This window comes from Mus pahari, chromosome 5, assembly GCF_900095145.1.
Source record: "Mus pahari chromosome 5, PAHARI_EIJ_v1.1, whole genome shotgun sequence".
NCBI classification, from domain to species: domain Eukaryota; kingdom Metazoa; phylum Chordata; class Mammalia; order Rodentia; family Muridae; genus Mus; species Mus pahari.
Genome location: NC_034594.1, coordinates 70,209,640 through 70,227,465, shown reverse-complemented (window position 1 = coordinate 70,227,465; position 17,826 = coordinate 70,209,640). Strand labels below are relative to the sequence as shown.

General features: G+C 46.6%; 1 protein-coding gene across 2 annotated transcripts in view; it reads left to right on the top strand.

Annotated features, from left to right (window-relative positions):
* The first annotated feature begins 6,051 nt into the window (after positions 1 to 6,051).
* Ankmy1 (ankyrin repeat and MYND domain containing 1) overlaps positions 6,052 to 17,826 on the top strand; it is a 33,006-nt gene continuing 21,231 nt past the window's right edge. For both annotated transcript variants that reach the window (XM_021198420.1, XM_021198419.1), the window contains exons 1-4: positions 6,052 to 6,128; positions 6,351 to 6,507; positions 9,315 to 9,504; positions 13,003 to 13,146. In XM_021198420.1, coding sequence (XP_021054079.1) covers positions 6,368 to 6,507; positions 9,315 to 9,504; positions 13,003 to 13,146 — 474 coding nt within the window. In that variant the 5' untranslated portion in view covers positions 6,052 to 6,128; positions 6,351 to 6,367. The remainder of the gene's footprint in view (positions 6,129 to 6,350; positions 6,508 to 9,314; positions 9,505 to 13,002; positions 13,147 to 17,826) is intronic.

The window sequence follows — 17,826 nt, the reverse complement described above, 5'->3', positions numbered from 1 at the left end:
GTTGGGCGGAGCCTTTCCTTTCCTCGGCTCAGGATTGGCTAAGTTGACAGTGGGCGGGGCCGGCAGCTGTCGTTTTGGCTGCAAGACAGGGAGGCCCTGTCACCCGCCTTAGTCTAGACGGGTCTTTGGTGAGGGCCAAGGGGTTGGCCCTCTGCCCAGGACAGCGGGCCACAGGTCAGTTGCAGCTCTATTCCCTTTCGTTAAATGCTTTCTAGTAAATCGCCCCTTGGCTCCCTCAATTGCTTTCTTTGTAAAACATGGTTCATATACAATAAAACCACCACTGAATTCATGTCTTCATAGACCAGTTTTTTTGTTTTTCTTTTAAACGTAATCATTAGTTGTTTGGGTCAGTACTGTGACTTCCCAAAGGCTATTTAGAATATTTAGTGAGGCTGTGGAGTTGTCTCCGTGGGTGAAGGCAACAACTGTTGCTAAGCTTCATGACCCCGAGTTCTATTTCTGGAACCCACACAGTGGAAGGAGAGAACCGACTCTTGCAAGTTGTCTTCTGACCTGCATGGGGGCGCCCTTTCATATACACAAGTGCTCACAAAATAATTTTAAAAATTAGAAATAGAAGTAGTGTCTATGAGAGTCAATTTTTTTTCCTGATGTCCAGAATTTTAGAGGATAGTTTTTGTGAAGTACCACCATCTCACAGCCCTGGATACTAAGTTAATTTCAGTTTCAATTTTGTTACAATAGTGAAAACTTTTGGTTTCACTTTCATGGTTATGATTTGCAACTAGAAGTCAGTTTCAATTACTCCTTATATCCCCACTAGCCAATCTTCAGTAATCTTGCCAAAATGAAAAAAAATATGCCTACTCTCTCTTTCTACTACTAGGTCTTGGTGACTCCCAGGTCATGACTGTAGCCTGTAGCCTGGTCCTCCTCTTGTACATCCAGGTCTACCTGGCTGCCAGCCCAGGGGGAGGAGGCCTTACCAGCAACTATCTTACCTTTATGACCTCCTAAGGAAGGAACTGACTTGACTTTACTGGGACAGGAAAACAATATATGGTCAGAAAATGGTTCTAACCTCAAAGGGACTGAGTTAAGTATGAATGGCCATGGTTGGCAACGTGGCTTCAGGTTGCCCCAAACTGCTTGTTTCAGTGTAGAAAGTTTCACCAGCATTTATAGCCACAGAACAAAATTAAGGCATTTTTCAAATACCTTGGTGGAGATGTCAGTAAAATGGGGAAATCTGGTATAGGTTTCAGATATTCTCTGGTGACATTTCTTAGCCTTTGGGTTGGAGGTAGTTAGTAGTCTGTTAATATAGTCCAAACGGTTTTATCTCACAGTCACAGATTTTAGTGTACAAATTGAGAGCATGGGTGCTCCAAAGTATGAATAAACAGAAGGTATGTATGTATTTATTATTTTGTGTTTTCCTGCTTTCTCTGTGTAGCCCTGGCTGTCCTGGAACTACAGACCAGGCTGGCCTCAAACTCAGAGATCTATCTGCCTCTGCCGCCCTAGTGCTGGAGTTAAAGGTGTGCACCAGCCCTGCCCAGCAGAAGGTTTTTATTATAGAAATGGGGGTGAGTCTAGCCAGAGGCATCTGGAAGAGGAGAGAGAGAGAGAGAGAGAGAGAGAGAGAGAGAGAAAGGAAAGAGAGAGGACATGGCCAGCAGACTGGACTAGGCCTTGGGAGGAGAGAAGAGCAAAGACCAAGAGAGAAAGACCAAAAAGAAAAGAACCAAGAGAGGGGCAAGAATAGGGGGCATGGCTGAAACGGCAGCATAAGGACGATGGGAATAGGGGAGGAAGCCCATGGGACGATGGGAATAGGGGAGGAAGCCTATGAGCTGGGGAAGTTTGAGGCCAGGGCCAGGGTGAGAAAAGCCAGGATGCCTTTGTTAGCATTCCTTCTAGACTCCACCCCACAGTAACCTGGCTGTTTATAAAAGAGGCTGTTTGCCCCCTCCTCACTCTTACTCTCTTCCCTCTCTGCCCCTTCTCTCCCCATCCCCCTCCCCCTCTCCACATGTTCATGGCTGGCCTCTATTTCTCATCCTCTATATCTCTCTGCCTTTCTCTGTTTCTACTACCTCACCTCCCCCTTTTCATGCCCTAAATAAACTATACTGTACCCATTGTGTGGCTGGTACCTCAGGGGGAAGGGATGCCTCAGCATGGGCTCACAGAGGCATCTCACTGTACCTTGTCTCTATCAAACATGTTCTGGTTCTTTCTTTTTTCTTTTTTTCTTTTTTTTTTTTTGAGACAGGGTTTCTCTGTATAGCCCTGGCTGTCCTGGAACTCACTCTGTAGACTAGGCTGGCCTTGAACTCAGAAAACCACCTGCCTCTGCCTCCCAAGTGCTGGGATTAAAGGTGTGCACCACCACCGCCCAGCTGGTTCTTTCTTTTTTTATAAAACACAACATGCAGGCACTCTGAAATGTGTAACAATATTTGCGATACTGAGGGAGCCTGGAGGCCAGCATGTGCTTTGCTATACTACTAGGCACCATGGATAACCATTCGTCTCTTCTGACCATTATAAGGAAATGGCTCCTTTGGTAGGGGGGAACCAGCTTCACAAGTTCCAGAGAAATGCTGGGGTTTGTCAGAAACAGATGTGGGCAATGCATGGCCACTAGGGGCGACAATGAGAGCCCACAATCATTTAACTCTTGTAATGGTCCAGCTCTCTGTGGTGTCAGTGTTCTGATTGTCCAATCAGTATTGTGGAATCTTTAGCCGGTGTAGTATTTTTTTTTTTTCTACTGATGATATTCCCTTAGTTTATAGGAGCCACCCACTCATGTGTAGATTCCTTTATCCTTAGCTCTAGGAGAAAGCTCTGGATGTTCTCATGTGTCAGTGAAGCCTCACACCCTTTGTTACCTTTCTGTTGCTGTGCTAAGATACCAATGACCAAGGCTGCAAGTTTCTGCCTGCAGTAAAACTCGCTTTAATCCGAGTTCATCCTGAGAGGCGGGCTGGGCTGAAATGGAATGTGCGAGAGAAATTTGGAAGCCAGGATAAACATATTCTGATCAAGGCTCAAAATTTACTGAAGGAACGCAGTTTATATAGCGTGGGGAAAAACCCCAGCCCCCATCCCCAGTCTTTGAAGGCACAGGTGAATGTCCGTGGGGGGGGGGAATGTCCAAAGGATGTTGTCTTCTGGGACATTGAGGCACAGGTGAATGTCTGTAGCTGGGTCCAAAGGCTGTTGTCTTCTGGGACATCAAACAGTCTTCTCAGCAGGCGGTGGAGACACGGTGACAGCAGAGCAGCTCTGGCAGGTCTTGAAGTTTTCCATCGGTGAATCTGGGCTTTGAAAGACAGCGATTAGTATAGACAGTAAAGCTTGGCAGATCTGAAGATTATAACCGCAGGTGGTCCATTGTCAGCAGAGAGCTGTGAGGCTCCAACACAAGGCAACTTATACAATGAAGCATTTAATTTGGGGCTCAGGGTCATAGAAGGTAGAAGAACCCATGACCATCATGGAGGAGAGCATAGGACAGGCATGGCTCAGAACCATCCATGACCATCATGGAGGAGAGCATAGAACAGGCACGCAGGCATGGCTCAGAACCAGTAATGAGAGCAACAACCAAAGGCAGAGCCAGAGACAGAGACAGAGCTCCCACTAGCTAACTGGGAATGCCGAGTGCTTTTGGCCACAAGTCCCACCCCCAGTGAGATACTTTCCCAGCCAGGCCACACCTCATCCTTTCCAGACAGTTCCATCAACTGGCAATCAATCATTCAGTCATGAATCTATGGGAGGTATTGCTCAGACCACCACAGATGGCCTCAAGAATGGGATTGGCTAAAGGGAATGAGGAGGGGTTTGAAAGTCCTTCCTGTCCTATCCAGTGGCTAGCATGGAAGCCAACTTTGGGTAAAGGCAGGGGGACTGGGGAGGAACAGTCGGTGGAGTTTGGGGCCACGGAATCAAAGCAGACTTGGAATCCTATTCCAAGATTTATCCGTGTGCTTCCCTAGATGGTGCTGAAGGTGGGTGTTGTTCCAAAGCCTCTGGTCTCATAGTTCACGCTCAGCTCTGCCGAGCTCAGGCGTTGCTTACCAGTTCTGTCTACCTCTGGGCTCTCCCCAGGGGAGCTGGAGTATACTTTCTGAAGCTGGGGTTTTCTGGAGACAAGTCCCGACTCCACCAAGTTGTGCTGATTGAGCATTAGTGTAAGTTGACACATCAGTTCAATGGGTCATGACCACATTCTTATTTTTCAATAGAAATAGTGAAAAGAACAGAATACACCAACTATTGGGTGTATGCAAGTAGTGGGTAAACTCTTCATGAACCTTTTCTGAGCTTTGTTTTGCCACAATACAGAAGGGGTCTCGGCATAATGTCTTACACAGGCTTATTGTGGGTTGACGGTTAACAGTTTAAGCCGCTGAGAGGACACATGGGACAGAATAGTTCTATGTAGAACAGCCCTGCCCTTCGACCTTCAGCCTGGACTTTGAGGGCCTTATTGTCCTTCATAGCACCCAGTAGTCCTGAGTATAGCTGCAGCATATGGGAGCTGCCCACAGGCACTGTTTCTCAGGCCTGCTGATGATAGATTGAATCAGAAATGCTGGGGTAGACCCAGAAAGCCTGCCTTTACCTTACCCTTCTACAGCTCCACATGTGCTGGCATTGTCACACATCATTTAGTCTTATTTAAAATCAAAGGGCCAAAACAGGAGTGAACACACACACACACACACACACACACACACACACACACACACTTTAAACAATGGATTTTTTTCACTTAGCATATGTCACATATATTTGTGTATTTTTTTAGATGATAGTTTTGGGCTTGGGCCAGTTGATGGGTACACATCATCAGTGGCACTAGTAATTTTTTATCTTCCAGTTTTGAGAGACCCTAAAATCACCTTACAGGCAGTTAAGGCAGAATCCTTGTGGAATTCCACTTTTCTCACCATTGCTTCCCAATGTCAAAATCGGGTCCAATTTGTGATTTCCAATGATCTTCTTTGTTAACTTTTCAGTCTTGAACAGTTTTCGTAGAAAAGCCTTGTTCCCAGCCAGTGATTCACTGACTTCTATAGCAACAGCAGTGGCTCAGTAGGCCCCTTCATGTTTGCAGACATCCACTTTGGCAAGGAAAGCCGCTAATTTGCTGAAAGCAAGTTGGCCTGAGATCAGTTTCCAATCATCAATCCCTGGAATCTGCCAAGTTTACCAATCCACCAAAAATTCAGAAGCTTGTGTTACTAGGTTTTCCTGACGAATGTTAACACATTCTGAAAACATTCCTTTTGGGGAAGGATGGGACATTGGGATGATGCAAGGTCTCACTCTGGTCCAGGCTGACCTCTAACTTGGAGTGATTTTCCTGCCTCAGCCTCCTAAGTGCTGGGATGGATTCCCCACTATGCCTGGGGAATGTGTATGACAAACTGTGGAAATATAGCTTCTTGATATTTGTATGCTAAGTGTCCATGTATATTTATAAATATAAAAACAATTTTGGCACATCATATCTTTTGGCCCAGCTCACTATCTGTATCTCCTCCTGAGGCCCATGGACCTCAGCACACTGGTATCCAGCCACTCACTGTGCCTCTGGACTTATACTCCTGTGCATCCTGTCTGCAACCCTGTCCTGGAAGCCCCTCTCCTTGAGGTTCCCCCTCTGCCAAGACCAGGCTGCACCCACTGCTAAAGCTGAACTTGGCAATCAGACGGCCTTGACGAAGCCTTGGCTCCAGGGTCTCCCCCCCCCCCCCCCGCTTTCTCTCATGAGTGCTGGTAGCTTCTGGTCCAGAGGCTAATTCACAGTGGGTCTGACAGATTAAGCCAGCATCCACAGAAGGGCTTAAGCATTAGCAGTGGTGGCAGAGCCAGCTTTCCCAGTTCTGGGATTGGTGGTGTCTGAGACAGGCCGGTGGCAATCCTAGCTCCGCTAGCTAATTGGCCAGATTTGTTCAGGGGCGGGTCTGAATAGGGGGAGTGAAGGGAGGAGTCAGCACAACTTGGCTAGGATTGGCTGTAACTGGGCGTGACCGTCTCCACGGCAACGTGACGCACTTCTGTACTGAATTTACTCCATTACTCTGAGACATTTGGTGTGATTTAGACCAAGGTTTCTGTCTGCTGAAGTTGACCCTGAGGTCAGTGGCCGATCCCACATGGTCTTGACGGCCCTTACAGTGGCGACCACTCCTGGGAAGGCCAGGGAACGCCCCCTCCCCCTTTTCCGGACTCCTATAGGCCAGTGAGTCCTCAGGAGCTAGAGGGGTCTACTAGAAGAATCCCAAAGGCTGCGGGCAGTTTCCCCAGCTGCCACTGTCCACGGTCCTGAGGGCGAACTGTGACCATAGATTTATTTCTAGGTTTGAAGAGGAGAGATATGGAAGAAGTTCGTTCCGTTGTTACCACAGACTCTCAAGGCTCGAAAACTTTAAGCTCCAGAGGTCTGGAGGGGCAAAATGGTCGGTCTCTTGACACTGAGAGCCAGGATTCCGTGAAGAGCTACTCTTTCTTCAGAAGGTGCAGGGGGACTTGCGGGCAGGAAGGTGCAATCATAATCATGGGGCCAAGCATCCGCTGGAATTTAATATTGGGGCAGACCTTAAAAATTCCCTAAAAAGGGAACCTTGTATGGTGGTACCCTACTTTAATTACGGCATTGGGGAGACTGAGGCAGATCTCTATCCGTTCAAGGCCAGTCTTGCCTACATAGGGCAATCTAGACCATCTAGGGCTGTATAGTGAGATCCTGTGTGCAATATTACTATTATTACTGCTACTGCGGCTGCAGCTACTGCTACGACTACTACACTGCACAAAGTTCATGTTGATAGAGCTCTGCCTTTTTTTTTCTATATATACCTTTTCTCTGCCAACTGGAGCTCACATTCACAAGGTTCTAGGAAGCGAAGCTTCATGAGCTCAAACACTGATACCTGGACCTCCGGCTTCCAGCCCCTAGAACCAGGTGGTTTTCGGTAGCTGCCTAGCCGACTCACACAGTGTCTGTCTATCTCACAGATGAGGGAGCTAGGATGAGCAATAGTGGCAGAGCCAGGTGACTGGGCCCTTCTGTGCCAGCTGCTCATCTCTAATGCCTCTTCACTGGCCTTTCCAGCTCTCTCGGTTATAGTCCGATTTTCTTGATTGAATTCACATTTTTCCCCCCAGGAAAAACATTCCCTTTCTTTCCTCTTATTGATAGCCCTTTCCAAAAATTAGCCAAGTGTTCTTGTGCCATGTTGGGAGGCAGGAACTTCAGGCCAGGTCTTGCTTTGTTAATATCTTTGTTTTTAAAAAAAGTGCTAAGGTTAGATGGTGCAATACAGACTCCACCCTCGCACAGTGCTGCAGGCAGAAGCCCAAGAGCAGAGGGCCTCAGGCTTGATGCTCTTTCAGAGATCTCTCCCTGGCTTGTATCGACCGCCCTCTGTCTGTGAGTTTCATCTCCCATTTGTGTGTCTTTATGCCCAAAAGAAGGTGCCCTTCTTCATGAGTTCTCATGAGAACTAGGCACCCTGGCCTAGGGCCCAACCTTGTCACCTCAGATAGGAAGGACATTTCTGAGCTACTGGCTTTTAGGACTGCAGCATTAGGATTCCAACTTGGGACTGGGGATGTGGCTCAGTGGTAGTGTTTGTCTAGGTGCCCAAAGCCCTGGGATCAACCCCTTCAGATCAGCACAAGCCTGTCATAGCAGCGAGAGGCTGTAGTTCCACGTCTGAGAGGCAGAGGCAGGAGGGTTGACGTTCAAGATCACTCTAGGCTTCATAGTAAGTCTGAGGCCAGCTGGTGCCATAGGAAGATCTGTTGGACAGGGGAAAAGGAAAGAAAAGAGAAGAATTTACAACAGCCTACAACAGTGCCTTCTGCCTTAGCATGATGGTTCGAGTATCTGTCCTTCGTGGCTTCTTTCTGTATAATGATAAAAATAAAAATAGTATAGTATACCAAATATTTCATCTCCTCATGGTGGGAGGCTTTCTCTATTGGGTAGATGCTGAGCTTAGGTTCAGTGGACCTTTACAGGCTCCTGAGATCGCTGGGATGTGCTGGGCCGGGGGTTTGTTAGTCAGGTGGTTTTTTTTTTTTTTTAACGGAACAGAATTAACAGAGTATATATGTTATATTCTGTCATATATAATATATAACACATATATAATATGTTATATACACACATACATATATGCATTTGATATATGTGATATATTAAAGTGGTCTGAGTAGTCCAACAATTGCTGTCTCCTAAAAGAAAGACCAAGAATCTGGTAGTTGTTCAGACCACAGGTCGGACGTTTCAGCTGATCTTTAGTCTTTGTTGTAATACCAAATAAGTAGGTTCTAACAGCAGTGAAGGACTGCCTCAGCAGCAGGATAGATGAACTTGCCCATGAGAGTGAGGACAAGCAGGCAAAAGCAAAAGCTTCCTCCTCCCACATCCTTTTTCATAGGCTGCAAGCAGATGGTGCAGCCTGGATTTATCGAGAATCTTCTCTCCTCAGATGATCCAATCCAGAAAAATCTTTCACCGGCGTGCCCAACTGCTTGGGTGTTAGTTGGTCCCAGTGGTAGTTAGGTTGACAACCAAGGTTAATCATCACAGGGTCTGAGGGATGCCATGTTGTGTGCTGCCAGCCTAGCCACCAGGCAGACATTGGAATGGGTTGGTCTCCAGAGCCGAGGCATCGGCGCGTAGCACCCCGGGAGAGCCAAAGCATTGGCGCATAGCACCCCGAGAGAGCCAAGGCATTGACGCATAGCACCCCGGGAGAGCTGAGGCAGCAGCACATAGCACCCTGGGAGAGCTGAAAGGAGGCTGGCAGGGGAGTGGGTTTAGGCTGAGATCAATACAAGGTCGACAGTAAGGCAGACCTGTCTCCGGCAACCTCTCCCTAGTGCCATACACACATTCTGCAGCTGTCCATCTGACTGTCAGTTTGCTACCCCTCCAGGTGTTCTCAGATCTTTCCTGGATCTACCTGTGTATTTGAGTGTCTGTTTCTTGCCCAGCTTGAGGCTGGTCCTGACAGCTCAGAAGGGAGGACTGTGCTGTGGGCACATCCGACCGGAAATAGCTAGAGGGGCTGACTGGTCCTATCTCAGGGGTGGGCACATTTACTGGTGTCAGTTTGTGCCCTTTCTTCTCGGTTCATTTCCTGTGCAACCCTGGCAATCATAGCTTCCTGTAAGCCTCAGTTTCCCTTTGAGGAAATCTGGAGCCTTGGGGCTATCTGGAGAGTGATGTGAGATGGGGGAGGGTGGTACCCCGGGCAGAGCCACTCTCCCAGCATTCTTCATTGCTCCTCCTTTGCCTTCTGTCTTTCTAGGAGCCGTCCAGGGGATCTCAGAGATGAGGAGGAGGAGTCTGAAGGCACCTTGGGAGAGCAGGACCTGAAGGGGACCTACAAGCAGCTTGTCCAAGGGGTTCAGGAGTGGCAGGATGGCTGTGTTTACAAAGGGGAGTTTGGACTCAACATGAAGCTTGGATTCGGCGAGTTCTCTTGGCCCACAGGCGAGGTAGGGAGCTTCAGATGGGCCCTCTCTCCTGGAAGCAGCTGTTGTGGACCTTTTAAGTGACCCACAGGATAGGGCTGAAGCTTTCCACAGAATTCCAGAAAAGTTCTCTGCACATTTCCACATCGCATTGTGGGGTCTGGGAAGCTATGGCTGAAGAAGATAGTTTTTTACTCTGGGTGAATATTTTATTATTTAAAACATTCTCATTTATTCTTTGACAGTTTCATGCCTGTATACAGTTGGTCTTGATCATATTTACCCCACTCCCCACTCCCTTCAACCCATGCAACATGTTCCCTTCCCATCTTAACGTCCCCTCTCTTTTCTAAGTTGCTCACTGAGTGCAATTAGTGATCCTCACATTTACACGGGTGTGGGACTCTCTACTAGAGCATAGGGCAACCTACCAGCAGCCACAACACAGAAGAAAACTGACTTTCTCATCCCCAGCAGCCATTAACTGCCAGTAAATAGCCCCTCAGCTAGGATGGGGGGGCACTGGAATCTCATGTAGGTCTTGTGCAGGTAGCTACAGACACTATGAATTCAGGAGTACAGTGGCCATGGCATGCCATAAAACCAATATTTTACAGATCTGCACCCTGTCCTCTGGCTTTCAGTTTCTCCCCACTTTTTTTTTAATAGAGAGATTTTATTTATTTATTTTATGTATATGAGTACACTGTAGCTGTACAGATAGTTGTGAGCCATCATGTGGTTGTTGGGATTGAATTTTGGACCTCTGCTCATTCTGGTCGGCCCCGCTCGCTCATTCCCTGCTTGCTCCGGCCCAAAAATTTATTTATTATTATATCTAAGTACACGGTAGCTGTCTTCAGACTCACCAGAAGAGGGTGTCAGATCTCATTATGGGTGGTTGTGAGCCACCATGTGGTTGCTGGGATTTGAACTCAGGACCTTCAGAAGAGCAGTCAGTGCTCTTACCTGCTGAGCCATCTTACAGCCCCTCTCCCCACTTCTTCTACAATGTTCCCTGAGTCTTGGGAGTGGGAGATAGATTCAGGCATCCCATTTAGGGCTGAGCACTTATCAATCACTTGTTCTCAGTGCTTTGACAAGTTATGAGTCTCTGCACCGACCGCCACCCACTTCGAAAAAGAAACGTTTCTGGCCAAGGTAGAGGGCAGCACTAATCTATGCATATAAACAGTTAGAAGGCAGATTCATATATTGATCTGGCAAAACAACAGTAGTAAGTTTCTTCCGGGAGAGCAAAATGTTTTAAAACTTCAAATTTCTGCAGAGACTCACATATTTCACCTTACTGAAATTGCTTGCTCTTTAAGATTAAAATGATGGCAAAGGATGCTCTCAACTATAAAATGGAAGCGCACCTAAGATACCTAGGCTATACCAGGACCTAAATGGAGACTTCTTGGAGGCAGGGACCCAAGACTGAGCTGATGACTAAATTTGTCTGTGCTTTCTGGTATCAGTGGTTGGGTAAGATGGCTCCATGTATAACAAAAGGGGATGCAGTGTGTCTGAAGCCTGGTAGGGTCACCAGGGAAGCAGTGCTTTTTAGCCTTGTGCTTGTTCCCTTTTTCTTTTTCTTTCTTTTTTTTTTTTTTTTTAGATTTATTTATTTATTTATTATATGTAAGTACACTGTAGCTGTCTTCAGACACTCCAGAAGAGGGCGTCAGATCTTGTTACGGATGGTTATGAGNTGGTTATGAGCCACCATGTGGTTGCTGGGATTTGAACTCCGGACCTTTGGAAGAGCAGTCGGGTGCTCTTACCCACTGAGCCATCTCACCAGCCCTTGTTCCCTTTTTCTATTATCTATGTCTAGGGCAGCCCTGCAGCCCTGGCGCTGCAGCCTTTCCAGTCCGATGCTGCTCATGGCATTGGGGGAGTCATGGGCTCCTCTGTTCTATGGTGTGGCTCTGCCTGTGGCAAGGCACAGTTTCTTTAACTTGGAGCCCAAGACTAGAGTAACCTGGTCCAGTTCTTCCTCCAGCATCTAGTCCCTCCCATTGGTTCAAGAAACAGGAGAAGGAACAGGGATTTCTCAGCTTTGCTTCTAAAGCCCCATGAGCCCAGCTCCAGTCAGGCTATGTTGATCCAGGCAGCTGTGGCCTGGGGCAGGACAGAGGTACGCATGCTGTGGCCATCTACTCTTTCTGGTGGGGGCATTTCAGAGCAGGGGAGTTACACGGAGGTGGAATGGGGTGGGGAGTGTATATGAATCACTGGAGGTATGTTTACCTAGAGGAGAGCAATGCAGGTGGGGGGAGAGAAGTTGTTTACGATGGGGTCTTAGGGTTCCATTGCTGTGAAGAGGTATCATGACCGAGGCAACTTTTATAAGGGCAAACATTTAACTAGGGCTGGCTTACAATTTCAGAGATTCAGTCCATTATCATCATGGCAGGAGGAATGCCAGCATACAGGCGTACATGGTGCTGGAGGAGCCTTAAGTTCTACATCTTGATCCAAATGCATCCAGAAGGAGACTGTCACATTGGGCATATCTTGAGCTTAAGGGACCTCAAAACCCGCCTACACAATAACAAACTTCCTCCAACAGGTCACACCTCCTAATAACGTCCTATGGCCTAGCATTCAAACACATGGTTGTCTGGGAGCCAAACCTATTCATACCACCACAGATGGGGTCTGAGGAGACCTGAGGTGTCTAGATAGGAAGAAGGGCATGAGTCCTCTAAGACCCAGAATGGGAACCCCATTCCCGCAGTCCTGGAAGACATGGTTACCAGGAGCCAGTTTGGGGCTCCATGTTGATGGTGATGCTTGAGTGTTTGTGCCTCAAGTCTTCATCTGGCTTCTCATTTGCCCAGTGTTCATGGCTTCTTCACAAACCATAGCTGAGGGCTCCTGGCCCAGCATCTTCTGAGGATGGAGACGCCACCTAACAGCATACAGGCCAAGTACAGAGCCTGGGGGATTGGTAACACCCCCCCTTCCCTCTCCCATACCCTTTGATATACTCACCTGACATACTTACCTGAAGGGCTTAGACAGGGCAAGGGCGGGCAGAGGCTCACAATGGACCCAGTACTGAGGAGTCGTAAATCGACCCTACCTTGTTTTCAGCCAGGCTCAGGGTCCCCTACCAGTAAGCATCCTCCAGCCAGCTTGGCCTCTGTTACCTGATGGAGAGCTCATAGAGTGGGGTCAGGATTCCTAGGAGGGGAGGGCTCTGCCAAACCCCTAGGGTGGGTGCTGGCCTGGCAGCAGCTCTATGCAGTTCTGAACTTCCCAAGCTAGAGGGTAGGGAAGGTGAGCTCGTGGGCTGGCTACCTGGAGACCTCTCTGGGTATTCTGAGTGACCAATGCCAGTTATCACATTGGCCACCTGGACTAAAAGAAGTCTTGTGTCTGGGCTCCCAAGAGGCCTATCACAGCCTTGTAGTCCTCATTCAACCAGGTGTTGTAGCCTGGCTTAGCAGTCACCTACAAAGGTAATGGCTTCTCTTCAATAGGAGGCTCATGAACCTCTCCTCTCCATAGGCCTACCATGGGCAGTTTTACCGGGACCATTTCCATGGCATGGGCACCTACACATGGCCGGATGGATCCAGCTTCACGGGCACGTTTTATCTCAGCCAACGAGAAGGCTACGGGACCATGCACACAAAAACAATATTATTCCAGGTGAGGAGATGCCGTGATCACATGATAGGTGGGACCGCCCATGTGTTCACGAGGGTCTGGCTGCTGTGTGTTCACTGGAGGGGCAGGGTTGCTGTGTGTTTATATGAGGGGAGAGGCTGCTGTGTGACCACATATATGAGGAGTGGGGCACTATGTGCTCATGGGAGGATAGTACCACAGAGTGTGTACGTCTGTTGGGGCCTCTGTGTGTTTAGGTGAGGAGTGGGTGCAGCTGCTATCTAGGACACTAGAGAAAAAGATATTCAGGCATTGGAAAAGTTAAAACAGAAGTAGCTTTCTCATTTTAGTGAATGTAATACTACCAATAATAAGGATCTAAATAAAAAATGAGAATGCATCTATTCCCAGAGGGATGTTATCAAGTTATGTATATCTTGGATTAAAAGTACCAAAAGCCAGGCAGTCAGTGGTGGTACACGCCTTTAATCCCAGCACTTGGGAGGCAGAGGCAGGCAGATTTCTGAGTTTGAGGCCAGCCTGGTCTACAGAGTGAGTTCCAGGACAGCCAGGGCTACACAGAGAAACCCTGTCTCGAAAACAAACAAACAAACAAAATGTACCATGAATATTTATTTTTAATATATGAAATGGCTCTCTCTTGTACATATTATTTAAAATTTGCCTTTTTTTTTCTGGAAGGAAAAAAATATACATGCTCTTCCACCCCTTAATTTATTACATATACTTCACGATTTTATGCAATCATGTGCACTCTATTATTAGAAAGTTTTGAAAGTTTCAATGAGTGTAGGTTTGTGTGCTCTGGGTCCTGAATGACTCCCTGCCCCATATCTGTGCCTGTACATTTGTAGTCCCCTCCAGTTAGCCATGGCTGACCTGCTGCCTGTAACCGGGCCTTTGCTTGAGAGGGCCACAAGGTGGAGCCCTGCGGAGCCATTCTGTGTCTTCCTCTTGGCCTGCAGGGCAGATCCAGCTCCATAGCCCCTTTTTTCTGTTGTTTCTTTGGTTATTGACGACTCTATGACAGGGAATCACCACAGCTTAACTGAATGAGCTTTGACTGTTTCCTGTTTGGGTCGATTGTAAATAAAGCTGCTATGCACACACACTTAGTTGGATTTTGTGTGTGCATGTAAACAGTAAGTGCCTGTTTTTGTCTTCCTGGGAAAACTTGTAGTGTAGTCTGAGGGCCACATGTCGGGATGCTCCCCTTCTGTGATGTTTGTCCTGACCAATGGATGCAGGGTGGCAGTCTGCATCCTTGTGATCCCTGCTACACTCCCGGCCCCCTTTTCACTTATTTTGAGATAGCGTCTGATCAAATCGCAGAGCCTAGCCTTGAACTCACCCAGTAATCCAGGCAGGTCTCAACTTTGCAATCTTCCTGCCCAGCTTCCCAAGTAGCTGGAGTTACAGGTCTTTATCTGCATGCCTACCAACTTTATAGTGTTCTTCTTCTTTTTAAAATCTGTTTGTTCATGTGGAGGTCAGAGGGCAACTTTGTGGAGTTGGTTCCACATTTACATGGTTCAGAGGATGGGCCTCTGGCCAGCAGGTTTGCACCTGCTGAACTTCTCATCTACACAAGGCTAGCTTTTTTTTTTTATTTTTAAAATAAATACCTCTCTTCTCTCCCTCTCTCCCACCTCTCCCCCATCCTGAAGACTGCATGACCACAGTTTGTTTCCCCAAGTCCCTCACTCCCCACCTCCCCTCTGACTTCCCCCATTCACTCCTCCTCCGTTTCTCTTCAGAAAAAGGTGGCCCTCCTACGGATATCAATTAACCATTGCATATCAAGTTTCAGTAAGACCAGGTACCTCCCCCCATATTGAGGCTAGATGAAGTGACCCAGGAGGGAAGGGTCCCAAAGCAGGCGAAAGAATCAGAGACAGCTCGTGATCTCACTGTTAGGAGTCCCACAAGAAGACCAGGCGACACAACTGTAGCCTATGTGCAGAGGGCCAAGGCCAACTCCTAAGTACATGTTAGCAGCTGCTGACCACGGTGCCTTCCTGACTCACAGACGTTTGCTGTTAGTATTATTTTAAGTTGAATATAAAGCTTTTGGTTTTTTTTATTTATTATCCTTTTGTCTGACTCTGCCGGTGGTTGAACTTGGTAAGTTAGAATGTCTCAGCACCACTGAAGAAATTTAAAATGACTCCTTACAGTTTCAGCTTTATTACTCTGAGACCATGTTATTTCTTTTTAGATTCATTATATGTCCCTGGTATTTGTTTTATGCCCTTTTATTATAATAAGCTGATGTACCCCTTTTAAAATATTCGCTTCAGGCCAGGTTGAGTCCCAGCACTTGGGAGGCAGAGGCAGGTGGATCTCTATGAATTGAAAGCTAGCCTGGTCTATATAGCAAGCTCAAGGACAGGCAGAGCTATATATAGAGAGAGACTCAGTCTCAAAAACAAACAAATGAAAAAATAAAATAAACAAAAACCCTCTTCACTGTTTTATGACCCAAAGTCTAATTTTAATGTTAATAAAGTTTTATAAATTTGGGGATATTATTTTCACTGTGTCTTGCCTGTCACCATAATTTTAAATAATTTTAAATAATTTTGGCAGTACTGGGGTGGAGCCCAGGGCCATACACATGCTAGGATTATGCTCTCCTGAGCTACACCCTTAGCTCCCATGGATCAGACCACAAAGATTTTTTTAAGGAAAAAAATATCTGAAGAGCTTTGACCGTCAGGTATATTTAAAAGTGATATTTTGGAAAGATTGAAATAAATACAAATACTCTAGTAAAATGAATTCTACCTCAGGACAAGAGATGTAGCCTGTTTGGCAGAGTGTTTTGGGGGCACCTACAAAGCTCCGGGTGAATTAGTGTGGCCGTGCATGCCTGCTAGCTACAAGGCGCTCTCAGGAGGACCAGCAGGCTAAGCTCATTCCTGGCCACTTATTTCAAGGCAAGCCTGGGATATATGAGACCCTGTCTTGAAAAAAAATTAGAATTTTACCCAATTTTTTACTTGCTATAGTGTGGCTACTAGGAAATCTACACTTGATCTTAGCTAAAAGGCAGAGAAGCGATGCTACTAGAACATCTAAGCTCCTGTGTTTAACTCGTGGTTTCTCATCTGCTTTTGATGAGGTGTGCTGGTGTTAGTAGACACACATTTGGGTTGAAGCCTGCTGCCTTGTGTTTACTATTCTGACCTCACTACCCAACATTCCCCTTTCTCTCTTCATTTGGATTGGCAAAATATTGAAAAAAGTCATCTTCCTCTATTATTATAAGAGCATTACACTCTATCCTTTAAGGACGCCCCACAACGTTACAATACAAGATAAGGTCTCAGTTTGAAAAATACAAGACCGAGTGTAGACTATTTCAGCTCCAGTTTTTCTATTTTGAGTTATATGCTGTTTTAATAACTATGGAAAGCACACATTTCCATATTTTGGACAGCATATCAGGAGATGCGTGTTGTGTTGTTCCTTTTCTACATCATTCTTTAGGGCAGAGTTCTTTTGAGACTCCTGTATTTCTGTGTTGCACTTGGTTTTATTATAGAGAAGTGTTTCACTGTGTGGCTATCACATGGTTTTGCTGTTGTTTTGTTTCTTTGCTTTTAATTCACTGATTGACATTCTTTTGAGATCTTTTGAATTTTTGGTTACTGCAAACCACTAAGAACAGTTGCCTCTCAGTCTTCATGCAGGCACATGTGTGTGTTCATTGTTACAAATACCTAAGAATGAGGGTGCTAGTTACAATGGTAAGTGTGCAGTGAGTTACAATGGTAAGCATGCAATCAGTCACAATGGAATGAGTTACAGTGGTAAGTATGCAATGAGTTACAATTGTAAGTGTGCCCTCAGTTACAATGGTAAGTGTGCAATCAGTTTCATAAGACCCCTCCAAGTTGCCAAGTGGCCATGCCATTTCAGCCACCAATAAAGGGACTGCCATGACTCCAGACTCTCCTCAGCACATGGCAGTCGGTCTTTTTGACATTAGTATTCTGTGGGCACATTGTGGCATCTCCTTGTGATACGAGCTTGGAGCACCTTGTTGGCAGGAAATGCTGATTCTCTCTCATTCTTGTCTGTTGCCTGTCAGTGTGCAAACAGTTACAGTGAATTGTCTGCATATATGTTTAGTGTTCAATGTTAGTGTTTATGTTACTATGGTTAAAGAGCTCTTTATGCTAACTCTGTTATATGAGTGTTTATCAGTAATCCGATTTGAAAACAGCCCTCAGCCCTGAGGTGTCTTTCCTCATCCGTGTCCTTTGAAGAATAAATTTAATACAATTAACATTAAGCCTAGGACTTGCGTGTACTAGGCGAGCGCTGTGCCAGTGGGCTACGCCCATGGCCCTCTTTTTAGCTTTGTACTTTGAGAGAGGGTCCTGGCTGACCTAGAACTCACTCTGCAGTAAAGTTTCACCTTGAATGTGTTGTCCCACTTGTCTCAGCCCTGGAGTAGCTGGGAATACAAGCCTGTTTTCCTGTGAGGTGCCAACGTGTGACTTCAATGACCCTTGGATTATCTTTTTGAGATGTTTTCTACCAGTAGAGCTGCTGGGTCTTGAGCAAGAGCACTTGTGGGACACACACACACACACACACACACACACACACACACACACACGACATCTTTTCCCCCTGGAGTGCCTCTTTCCTTATAGTCCTTGTCTTCCTTGGCTTTCCAGTTTCTCTTCC